Here is a 13,131-nt window from a genome sequence, read left to right on the forward strand (position 1 = left end):
ACGGATGTTCGTTACTGTCTAGACACGGTCCAATGAATAGTGAACTTCATCACAGCCTCACCGAAGCGCCAACAGTGCTTAATGCAAACAATCGCAACAAAAAACGCCTGCAGAAATTATCCGACACCCGCTGGTCTCAGCATGATTCATGTCTACAGTAGCCTATGTCTTCTGTCATTGATCAATATGAGGACATTTTAACCACGATGGTTGAATACAAAATCTGAGGGAGACAGCAAGTGCAACTCGAAAGCGACCTCCCACACAAGAGCAATGGAATCATTTGATTTTATTATATGCCTTGTGACGTGGCGTTTGATCGGTTCATTTCGGCTGCACATGTATTTTTGGAATTTTAAATTACTGCAAAAAAATATGTTGTTGTTGACTTCTAACATGTCTCTATCATTGCTGTTTGAATCTAATATCGGCAGTAACCACTGTTTTTGGTTGCGAAATTGTGCCATTTGGGCATTCCGTGGTATTGGATGTGTTTTAAAAAAAACTTTTGACCATTTTGGACACATTTGAACTGTCTAAACAGGTGAAAGAAGCTACTCATTGTAAGGGGCACACTCTAGACCTGGTTATCACAAAGGGCCTCAATGTTTCTGATCTCTCTGTGACTGATCCTTCCTTGTCTGACCACTTTTGCATTTTCTTTAACATATCTTTTATTCCTGACATTCAGACAAAATCAAATACTGTCAAAAACGGTATATCAATGAGAGTCTAATGTACTTTTTAAAAAGGCCATCTCCTTGCTACCACCTCTCAACCCATGTTCTGCTGATGATGATCTTGTAGAAAACTTTAATTTGAAAATTTTGAAAGTCATAGATGTCATTGCACCTTATAAGGTTAAAACGATTTATGGAAAGCAAAAGGCACCCTGGAGAAAAGCTGCTTCTGTAACGGCACAGAAAAAAGAATGCAGGAAGGTTGAACGCATCTGGCGTTAAACAAAACTTCATATTCAACATGATATCTATAAAGAGAGCCTCCGTGCCTACAATTTAGAGTTAAAAAGTGCGAGAGAAACATTTTTCTCCAATATCATTAAAATCGACACTAATAATGCAAAAACCCTGTTTGCAACTGTTGACAGACTGACCAACCCCCCAACACAAATTCCACCTGATCTCCATTCCAAGCAGATATTCAATGAGTTTGCAGCTTTTTATACTGATAAAATTGAAGGGCAAATCATGCAAAATAACAATATTGACCATCATTGCTATGCTGATGACACGCAAATCTATGTATCGCTATCACCAAATGACTATCGGCCCATAGATCTGCTGTGCCAGTGCATTGAGCAAGTGAAAGAATGGATGTGCCGAAATTTCCTTCAACTAAATGAACACAAAACAGAGATAATTGTATTTGGTTCTAAAAAGGGAAAGGCTTAAAGGAACCCAACACCTTCACTCTCTGTCCCTGAAAACCTCAATCAAAGCCAGAAATCTAGGGGTTATAATGGATTCAGATTTACATTTTGAAAGTCACATCAAATCAGTTACAAAATCTGCTTATTATCACCTTAAAAAAGGTAGCAAGCCTTTGAGGGCTCATGTCCATCGAAGACTTACAAAAACGTGTACATTCCTTTATCACTAGTAAGCTTGATTACTGCAATGGTCTCCTTACAGGTCTCCCAAAACAAACTCTGAGGAAGCTTCAGCTTGTTCAGAATGCTGCTGCTAGAGTTCTAACAAAGACCATAACAATTTGAACATATTACACCAATTCTGAAATCGTTACATTGGCTTCCTGTAGGTCAGAGAATTGATTTTAAAATCATGTTGCTAACCTATAAATCCCTACATGGTTCAGGCCCAAAATATTTAACTGATATGCTTCCACTACATAAGCCTTCTAGACCACTAAGATCCTCTGAGAACAATCTGCTAATTTCCCCCAGAGTAAACACGAAACATAGGAAAGCAGGATTTAGTTGCTATGCAACAAATAGCTGGAATAAACTCCCTGAGGATTTAAGACTTGCCCCAACTCTGAGCACCTTTAAAACAAGACCGAAGACTTTTATGTTTGCTTTAGCTTTCTTCTAAATCTTAAATACATTGCACTTTCTAAAAAGCTTTTTTAACTTTGCCTTTATTTTCTATTTTAATACTAAAATGCCTTTTTAACTTTCTATTTTACCCATGTCTTTGCATATGTTTTCTTTTACTTATCTATTATTTTATTTTATTGTATGACAATGTTTATATGTGAAGCACTTTGAGTCTGCCTTGTGTATGAAAAGTGCTATATAAATAAAGTTGCCTTGCCTTTTAATAAAACACATCCAATACACAGAATGTCCGCTGGTGACGCCACTGAGGCTATAGTAGGCTAACGATGCTCTTAGCATCCTACGATACCCCTGGAGTCCTCGTTAGCTACGAGCGTTTTCACGACGTTCGTTACCAACGATGCTTTCGGGAAACGGTTTGAAAACTGTATGATGCTCGTACTACGCGCTTCACGATCCACTTAGGCTAACGATGCTTTCGGGAAACTGGGCCCTGGTCAGAGATGATGTTTCTGTTTGTTAGAGTTTGATAAACAAATTAGAAACCAGGGTGTAGGGAAGGAGCAGGCGGAGCCGCTCACGTGAGCAGTGTTTACCGGCTGGTTTGTTAGTGTTTGTGTGAGCAGTGGTTACTGGCTGGATTGTCAGTGTTTGTGTGAGCAGTTTTTACCGGCTGGTTTGTTAGTGTTTGTGTGAGCCGTGGTAACCGGCTGCTTTGTTAGTGTGTGTGAGCAGTGTTTACCGGCTGGTTTGTTGTGCAGGGGCTGGAGGGGGGTGCCGGGTCTCTCGTCTCTCGGCAGCGGGTGGAAAAAGGTGTAGATGAGGTCACACTGAAGAGAAGAGTTTAGACAGTCAGACCCTTCAAACCACATCGAGGTCTACAAAGAAATGGACAAATCCCAAATGTTCTGCCTTTATATGTATCTGATAATATTAAGTACATTAATTAATGTAATATTGTTGATCGACACAAATAACAACTCGGTTTTCAAACACTATATTGCCTCTGAAACAGCAACACTCAGTGGTCCAGTCATTGCTGGTGAGGTCCACATATGCCTCAAGTTGTCTCAAGTCTCAAGTTGTGCTGTAATGTAATTTCTTTGCAGTTAATGCAGTAGTTTATTGAGATAGATCATTTCAGTTCAAGCCACTAGGTGTTGTGTAAAGTAGAAACTAACTATTCTTCGAACCGAGAGTAACGCATGTAACGGTTCTATTTCATGCCTACTGAATGCCAGAGGCAGTGCTTTAGACTTAGACTTTATTGATCCTTTTGGGATGACTCCCTCAAGGAAATTGAATTTCCAGTAGCTAACAGAAACACAACACAATATATATACAATATAAGATAAAACAATAAACTCTTAGCCAACTATAAAAAGTAAACAATAACAGTGAACAATAAACTCTTAGCTAATATAGAAAGTAGAGATAAGAATAGAAGTAAAACAGGATTCAAGTAAAATAAAATAAATAAATGTAGAGAACTGTATAGAGGATAAATATAGATAAATATATGGCTGTTTATGGCATTGTGTTGTCATACAGTGGATAAATAAATAAATAAATGATAAATGCCAAATGACATTCGCAGAAATTAGCAGTTAAATACCGGTAAATTAAATTAGCAGTTAAATTAAGCGATGGATTAGGTTATTGCACAAAAAAAGAAGAGTGTCCAGGTATGTTTGTGGGTAGATTAGGTTATTGTTATTGCAAAGTGCACCACTCCTTCCCTTCTGTCCTCTTCACTCTATTTCCTCCTCCTCCTCCCCCCGAGTGAGGAGTTGTAGAGTGTGATGGCATGAGGGACAAAGGAGTTCTTTAGTCTGTTGGTCCTAACTTTGGGAAGGAGCAGCCTTCCACTGAACAGGCTCCTCTGGTTGCCTGTTCAGTGGAGTTCAGTATACAAAAAAGTATGTCACGGTATGATTTTAGGCATAGACGGTAACGGTAATATATCACGGTATGTTAATTTCATCTTCTAATTTCGATATAAATGCTTCTGAAGGGGTAAAATCCTGGTTAGGCAGTAAAGCTGCATAAAGAAAATGCTAAAACTTTTCTCAAGTTACTACCATCTCTGAAAAATCCTAAAGTTTAATAGTAGGGATTTCTTTCTCCACTTGCTCGCTGACATTGCTGTATAGTTTTGGCATCTCAATTTGGCTGAAGTGTGTGCAGGCAGCTAACGCTTCCTGGGATCGAGTGTTCTGACCGTCACTTTAAAGCCATTTCTATCAAACAGTGTTTGTTAATAATGCCGTTTAAAACAACGGCACTAGGTAACGCCGTTCATTTTTAGTAACGGGGTAATCGAACTAATTCATGTTTCCGTTGTTACAACGCCGTTACCGTTACTGTACGGTAACGGCGTAAGGAGATGAGGAGGAGATGAAAAGGTGCTTCCTTTCGAACATAGGAAAAGACGGCACTGTTTAAAATGAATTAGACTCCACTCGTCCTAACCGACGTCATTGCACGACGGCGGGTATTGCCGACCTCTAGCGTCTCTAGTGTGAAACTACAATTTTCCGAATATTGACTAAACAAGCGCTCTTTGATCCATGCGTTCTTGTCGTACTGATTTCAATCAGGTTATCGCCAACAGTGAGAATCACTTAGGTCGGACTTGGCCAACGGGAATATTTTAGGCCACTTGAATTCCAATTCACATGTGAAAAAAAAGAGGCTAGACTTATTCTTAGACTTAGTCTTTCTTAAATGTGAAGTTGGCATTTTCTTTTCTTATGGTGTATTTTATGTGCTTACTAACCAGCAACAAATGAATTCAATAATTATGTTTCTGGAATTGGTATCCGTTATTATCAATTATATTTTCTTCTCTTCTATTCTTATGCTTTACCGCATCTCTCATGCGTCTTCGCGTAGAGTCGGTAACTACCGTGCCACCGACTGTAGGCTATAGCGATCAATTTGAGCGAGTGGACGAAATGTAACAACCGATTTATTTTTTCACACAGGCTTACGCTACAATGAAAACGCTCATTGTTTTACATGAATTGGCAAAACAAATGACCACTGTAGCATATTTAAACAAAACTTTCTGCGCAAAACAAATTGCGCAGAAAGAATTATTTCCATTGGTTATTGAGACATTTAGAATTTTCAGTCCTCCTCATTTTTTTCCGGTCAATGACCGGTAATTACCGGACAACGGAAACTCTGGTCGGTAAACTCCGTCGGTGGCATGTTGCTTTAAATATTGCCACCGTAAAGGATTATGGGATACCACTATCTCCTTTCCTTTCGCAAAGGCAGCTCAGGAGTAACCTATGCTAAAGGAGGGTTAAAGGAAGCATCGAGGCTCCTTTCCTAACACACACACATACACACACACACACACGCAAACGCACAAGCACACACCAAACAGATTCGATGAAGCAGCAGAAATGGTGAGTCCGGAGCAATCCGATTAAAAGTTGGCATTTTCTGTAGTATTCGGCAGATTGTTCCACAGCCTTTGCAACCAAGCAAATTAAAATTCACTTGGAAGTACATCAGGTCCTTGAATGGGCAGTTCAACCATTTAACACATTAAGAAAAAATCGAATTCTTTGACATTCTTTTTTTTTTTACAGTAACGCAAATAGTTACTTTCCCTGGTAACTAGTTACTTTTATTATAGAGTAATTTAGTTACTAACTCAGTTACTTTTTGGAACAAGTAGTGAGTATCTATAACTAATTAACTTTTTAAAGTAACGTTCCCAACACTGCTATCGACATTTTGAAAGGGAACCATGTCCTTACACAACACAGTCTCACTCCGAGAACGTCAAATACCGACAGTTGGCAAGGGCACTTGAACGTCGGTCGCTGACGGGAAAGGTACCCTCCGGCGTCGTCTTCAGAGGGAGATGGGGTGCAATTCACTACAATGTAATGCCATCCCCGTCGATGTTTGACGTACAGAGCGGGTGCTCCAGCATCCCATTAACTCCTGTATTAACCCGACTACGGCTCTAATAGACGCTGTGAGCATCTTTCCTATTGGATAGTTTTTAGGATATTTTTCGGTGAAAATGGTAGACATACTTTTTATTCTGGGTGGAAAATATGATATTTTGGTATAGTTATGCCATTAAAAGTGTTTACGTAAACATTTTTAGCGAGAAATGTGGATTTTATTAGGGGTCCAAGCCAACAGGTTGGATCCCTATTGTTTTTGTAAGGATTTTTATTATTAGGGGTCCAAGCCAACAGGTTGGATCCCTATTGTTTTTGTAAGGATTTTTAGGGGTCCAAGCGGATCCCTATTGTTTTTGTAAGGATTTTTCTTATTAGGGGTCCAAGCCAACAGGTTGGATCCCTATTGTTTTTGTAAGGATTTTTAGGGGTCCAAGCCAACAGGTTGGATCCCTATTGTTTTTGTAAGGATTTTTCCTATTATTATTATTCTTCCCCCCGTACTTGTGGGACTACAGCCCAAACCGTAAATGGTGCACACGCGCCAATTGCATGACTAGATCCAGGTCCGGCACCGCTACTCAGATAACCAAATCCAGACGCGCTGGCCACTAGGTGGCGCTATACCAAGGACAGACGCGTTTGGGGCTATAACTCCCACACCGAATCTCCCACATTCAAAAACTTGTACGCACAGATTCACTGGAGTCTGCTGCATCTTTTGGCATAGGCCACGCCCATTTGCGTCCATAATTTTTTTTCGCAAAATCGCGAAAACCGCAAAAATGCTTATTCCCTACTCCTCCCACATTTCTTGACCAATCGACACCAAACTTTGCACACGACATCTTCAGACGCACGCGCAAAGAATGCAGGAAACACTTTTTTGATGCGACCTTTGACGACGAAACGGTAGCGTTTTGAATATTGGTTTATTAGCTAAATTAGACGTGGAATATCCAAAATCCCGAAAAATTCAAAATTACACATCGGATTGACTCCAAGTTTTACACACATGTTGGTGCTAACCTTTACGTCGTTCGATAAAAATTTCGGAAAATTTCGCCATTAGGGGGCGCAATAAACGAGGAAATTGTATATCTTCTACAAAATTTCGCCGCGAAAACGCTACACTAACTTCTCGCTACTCCTACCACAGTCAAATCCTTTGTATCCACAGGTTCAGGGTAGCGTTTTGAACACATGCTTCGCTTTGTGCCGGCGAAACGCACATTTCTTGTCGCGTTGTGCCGGCGAAATGCACACTTCTTGGACCCCTGCATAACTGCTTGCAGTTCTAGTTCTTATTATTATTATTATTATTCCCGGCTAGAAGTGGTACCACAGCCCAGACCGTAAATGGTGCCGACACGCCAATTGCATGACTAGATCCAGGTCCGTGAGGTGACGGGAGACGACAAAATCCAGACACGGCGGCCACTAGGTGGCGCTATACCAAGGGAAAACGCGTTTGGGGCTATAACTCCCACACCGAACCTCCCACAGTCAAAAACTTGTACGCACATATTCACTGGAGTCTGCTGCATCTTTTGGCATAGGCCACGCCCATTTGCGTCTATAATTTTTTTTCGCAAAATCGCGAAAACCGTAAAACTGTTTTTTCGCTACTCCTCCCATATTTCTTGACCAATCAACACCAAACTTTGCACACGGCATCTTCAGACGCACACGCAAAGAAATGATAGACACTTTTTTGATCCGACCCTCGACGACGAAACGGTAGCGTTTTGAATATTGGTTTATGAGCTAAATTAGACGTGGAAAATCAAAAATCCAAAGAAATCCAAAATTAGACATCGGAACGAGTCCAAATTTTACACACATGTTGGTGCTAACCTTAATGTCGTACGATAAAAAATTCGGAAAATTTCGCCATTAGGGGGCGCCATAAACGAGGAAATTGTATATCTTCTAATTGGCCAAAGGAATGTTCTTCAAACTATGAGGGAACCATCACGGGGCAAACCCGAGTCTATATAAAAATTATGGTCAAGAATTATTAATGTGGGCGGGAGTTATTTGGAAAAGGAAAATTGTCTTTGGAAAATTTCGCCACAAGAGTGCGCAAAAAAACGACGAAATAATACATCTCCTAATCGCCAATGGAATGTTCTGAAAACGCGTTTTGGGCTATAACTCCCACACCGAAGCTCCCACAGTCAAAACCTTTATATCCACATGTTGTTCACGGTAGCGTTTTGAATACTTGCTTTGCGTTGTGCCGGCGAAATGCACATTTCTCGTCGCGTTGTGCCGGCGAAATGCACACTTCTTGGACCCCTGCATAACTGCTTGCAGTTCTAGTTATTATTATTCTTACCTGCCTAAAAGTGTGCCCACAGCCCAAACCGTAAATGGTGCCGACACGCCAATTGCATGACTAGATCCAGATCTCTTCGGACTACGCAGACGACAAAATCCAGACACGCCGAACACTAGGTGGCGCTATACCAAGGAATACGCGTTTGGGGCTATAACTCCCACACCGAACCTCCCACAGTCCAAAAACTTGTACGCACATATTCACTGGAGTCTGCTGCATCTTTTGGCATAGGCCACGCCCATTTGCGTCTTGAATTTTTTTTCGCAAAATCGCGAAAACCGCAAAACTGTTTTTTCCCTACTCCTCCCACATTTCTTGACCAATCGACATCAAACTTTGCACACGGCATCTTCAGACGCACACGCATAGAAATGATAGACACTTTTTTGATCGGACCTTCGACGACGAAACGGTAGCGTTTTGAATATTGGTTTATGAGCTAAATTAGACGTGGAAAATTAAAAATCAAAAAAAATCCAAAATTAGACATCGGATCGAGTCCAAATTCTACAAACTTGTTGGTGCTAACCTTAATGACGTTCGATAAAAATGTCGGAAAATTTCGCCATTAGGGGGCGCAATAAACGAGGAAATTGTATATCTTCTAATTGGCCAAAGGAATGTTCTTCAAACTCAAGGGAAACCATCAAGGGGCAAACCCGAGTCTATATAGAAAATATGGCCAGGAATTATTAATATGGGCGGGAGTTATTTGGCAAAGGAAAATTGTCTTTGGAAAATGTCGCCACAGGGCGGCGCCAAAAAACGACGACATTGTCTATCTCCTATTTGGCCAATGTTCTGAAAACGCGTTTTAGGCTATAACTCCCACACCGAAGCTCCCACAGTCAAAACATTTATATCCACATGTTGTTCACGGTAGCGTTTTCAATACTTGCTTCGCGTTGTGCCGGCGAAATGCACATTTCTTGTCGCGTTGTGCCGGCGAAATGCACACTTCTTGGACCCCTGCATAACTGCTTGCAGTTCTAGTTAGGGGTCCAAGCCAACAGGTTGGATCCCTATTGTTTTTGTAAGGATTTTTCTTATTATTAGGGGTCCAAGCCAACAGGTTGGATCCCTATTGTTTTTGTAAGGATTTTTCCTATTATTATTCCCCCGTAAAAGTGGGAATACAGCCCAAACCGTAAATGTTGCACACACGCCAATTGCATGACTAGATCCAGGTCCGTGAGGACTACGCAGACGACAAAATCCAGACACGCCGGCCCCTAGGTGGCGCTATACCAAGGAATACGCGTTTGGGGCTATAACTCCCACACCGAACCTCCCACAGTCAAAAACTTGTACGCACATATTCACTGGAGTCTGCTGCATCTTTTGGCATAGGCCACGCCCATTTGCGTCTATAATTTTTTTTCGCAAAATCGCGAAAACCGCAAAACTGTTTTTTCCCTACTCCTCCCACATTTCTTGACCAATCGACACCAAACTTTGCACACGACATCGTCAGACAAACACGAAAAGAAAAACTCCAACATTTTTTGATCCGACCTTCGATTACGAAACGGTAGCATTTTGAAAATTTGTTTATTAGCTACGTTTTACGTCGAAAATCAAAAATCCAGAAAAATACCAAAATTAGCAATCGGATCAAGTCCAAATTTTACACACATGTCGGTGCTACCCTTAGTGGCGTTCGAAAAAGATTTCGGAAAATTTTGCCATAAGGGGGCGCAATAAACGAGGAAATTGTATATCTTCTAATTGGCCAGAGGAATGCTCTTCAAACTCAAGGGAAACCATCAAGGGGCAAACCCGAGTCTACATAGACAATATGGCCAAGAATTATTAATGTGGGCGGGAGTTATTTGGCAAAGGAAAATTGTCTTTGGAAAATTAAAAATTTCGCCACAGGGCGGCGCCAAAAAACGACGACGTTGTCTATCTCCTATTTGGCCAATGGAATGTTCTGAAAACGCGTTTTAGGCTATAACTCCCACACCGAAGCTCCCACAGTCAAAAACTTTATATCCACATGTTGTTCACGGTAGCGTTTTGAATACTTGCTTTGCGTTGTGCCGGCGAAATGCACATTTCTTGTCGCGTTGTGCCGGCGAAATGCACACTTCTTGGACCCCTGCATAACTGCTTGCAGTTCTAGTTATTCTTACCCCCCTAAAAGTGGGCCCACACCCCAAACTGTAAATGGTGCCGACACGCAAATTGCATGACTAGGTCCAGATCTGTTCGGACTAAGCAGACGACAAAATCCAGACATGCCGGCCACTAGGTGGCGCTATACCAAGGAATACGCGTTTGGGGCTATAACTCCCACACCGAACCTCCCACATTCAAAACCTTGTACACACAGATTCACTGGAGACTGATGCATCTTTTGGCATAGGCCACGCCCATTTGCGTCTGCAATTTTTTTTCGCAAAATCGCGAAAACCGCAAAAATGTTTTTTCCCTACTCCTCCCACATTTCTTGACCAATCGACACCAAACTTTGCACACGAAATCTTCAGACGCACACGCAAAGGAATCGTGAGACAGTTTTTTGATCCGACCTTCGACGACGAAACGGTTGCGTTTTGAATATTGGTTTATTAGCTAAATTAGACGTGAAAAATCAAAAATCCAAAAAAATCCAAAATTAGGCATCGGCTCGAGTCCAAATTTTACACACATGTTGGTGCTAACCATAATGACGTTAGATAAAAATTTTGGAAAATGTCACCATTAGGGGGCGCAATAAACGAGGAAATTGTATATCTTCTAATTGGCCAAAGGAATGTTCTTCAAACTATGAGGGAACCATCAAGGGGCAAACCCGAGTCTATATAAAAATTATGGTCAAGAATTATTAATGTGGGCGGGAGTTATTTGGAAAAGGAAAATTGTCTTTGGAAAATTTCGCCACAAGAGGGCGCAAAAAAACGACGAAATAATACATCTCCTAATTGGCCAATGGAATGTTCTCAAAACGCGTTTTGGGCTATAACTCCCACACCGAACCTCCCACAGTCAAAACCTTTATATCCACAGATTCACTGGAGTCAGCTGCATCTTTTGGCATACGCCGTTTCTCAATTTCGAACACATGCTTCGCGTTGTGCCGGCGAAATGCACACTTCTTGGACCCCTGCATAACTGCTTGCAGTTCTAGTTATTAGGGGTCCAAGCCAACAGGTTGGATCCCTATTGTTTTTGTAAGGATTTTTCTTATTATTATTATTAGGGGTCCAAGCCAACAGGTTGGATCCCTATTGTTTTTGTAAGGATTTTTTTTATTAGGGGTCCAAGCCAACAGGTTGGATCCCTATTGTTTTTGTAAGGATTATTCCTATTATTATTCTTACCTCCCTCAAAGTGGGACCACAGCCCAAACCGTAAATGGTGCCGACACGCGAATTGCATGACTAGATCCAGATCTCTTCGGACTACGCAGACGACCAAATCCAGACATGCCGGCCACTAGGTGGCGCTATACCAAGGAATACGCGTTTGGGGCTATAACTCCCACACCGAACCTCCCACAGTCAAAAACTTGTACCCACATATTCACTGGAGTCTGCTGCATCTTTTGGCATAGGCCACGCCCATTTGCGTCTACAATTTTTTTTTACAAAATCGCGAAAACCGCAAAACAGTTTTTTCCCTACTCCTCCCACATTTCTTGACCAATCGACACCAAACTTTGCACACGACATCTTCAGACGCACACGCAAAGAATGCATGTAACACTTTTTTGATGCGACCTTTGACGACGAAACGGTAGCGTTTTGAATATTGGTTTATGAGCTAAATTAGACGTGGAAAATTAAAAATCCAAAAAAATCCAAAATTAGACATCGGATCGAGTCCAAATTCTACACACATGTTGGTGCTAACCTTAATGACGTTCGATATAAAATTCGGAAAATTTCGCCATTAGGGGGCGCAATAAACGAGGAAATTGTATATCTTCTAATTGGCCAAAGGAATGTTCTTCAAACTCAAGGGAAACCATCAAGGGGCAAACCCGAGTCTATATAGAAAATATTGCCAAGAATTATTAATATGGGCGGGAGTTATTTGGCAAAGGAAAATTGTCTTTGGAAAATTTCGCCACAGGGTGGCGCCAAAAAACGACGACATTGTCTATCTCCTATTTGGCCAATGGAATGTGCTGAAAACGCGTTTTAGGCTATAACTCCCACACCGAAGCTCCCACAGTCAAAACCTTTATATCCACATGTTGTTCACGGTAGCGTTTTCAATACTTGCTTCGCGTTGTGCCGGCGAAATGCACATTTCTTGTCGCGTTGTGCCGGCGAAATGCACACTTCTTGGACCCCTGCATAACTGCTTGCAGTTCTAGTTATTATTATTATTCCCCCCTAGAAGTGGGCCCACAGCCCAAACCGTAAATGGTGCCGACACGCCAATTGCATGACTAGATCCAGGTCCCTGAGTTCTAGGCAGACGACAAAATCCAGACACGCCGAACACTAGGTGGCGCTATACCAAGGAATACGCGTTTGGGGCTATAACTCCCACACCGAACCTCCCACAGTCAAAAACTTGTACGCACATATTCACTGGAGTCTGCTGCATCTTTTGGCATAGGCCACGCCCATTTGCGTCTAGAATTTTTTTTCGCAAAATCGCGAAAACCCCAAAACAGTTTTTTCCCTACTCCTCCCACATTTCTTGACGAATCGACACCAAACTTTGCACACGACATCTTCAGACACACACGCAAAGAATGCGTGAAAACACTTTTTTGATCCGACCTTCGACGACGAAACGGTAGCGTTTTGAATATTGGTTTATTAGCTAAATTAGACGTGGAATATCAAAAATCCAAA

General features: G+C 41.6%; 1 protein-coding gene across 3 annotated transcripts in view; it reads right to left on the reverse strand.

Moving 5' to 3' along the window:
• Nucleotides 1–13,131, reverse strand: part of pik3c2b (phosphatidylinositol-4-phosphate 3-kinase, catalytic subunit type 2 beta) — an 85,267-nt gene that overhangs the window by 5,160 nt on the left and 66,976 nt on the right. For all 3 annotated transcript variants that reach the window (XM_030374518.1, XM_030374519.1, XM_030374517.1), the window contains exon 30: nt 2,781–2,868. In XM_030374518.1, coding sequence (XP_030230378.1) covers nt 2,781–2,868 — 88 coding nt within the window. The remainder of the gene's footprint in view (nt 1–2,780; nt 2,869–13,131) is intronic.

The sequence above is a fragment of the Gadus morhua genome, chromosome 13 (assembly GCF_902167405.1).
Source record: "Gadus morhua chromosome 13, gadMor3.0, whole genome shotgun sequence".
Classification (NCBI taxonomy): Eukaryota; Metazoa; Chordata; class Actinopteri; order Gadiformes; family Gadidae; genus Gadus; species Gadus morhua.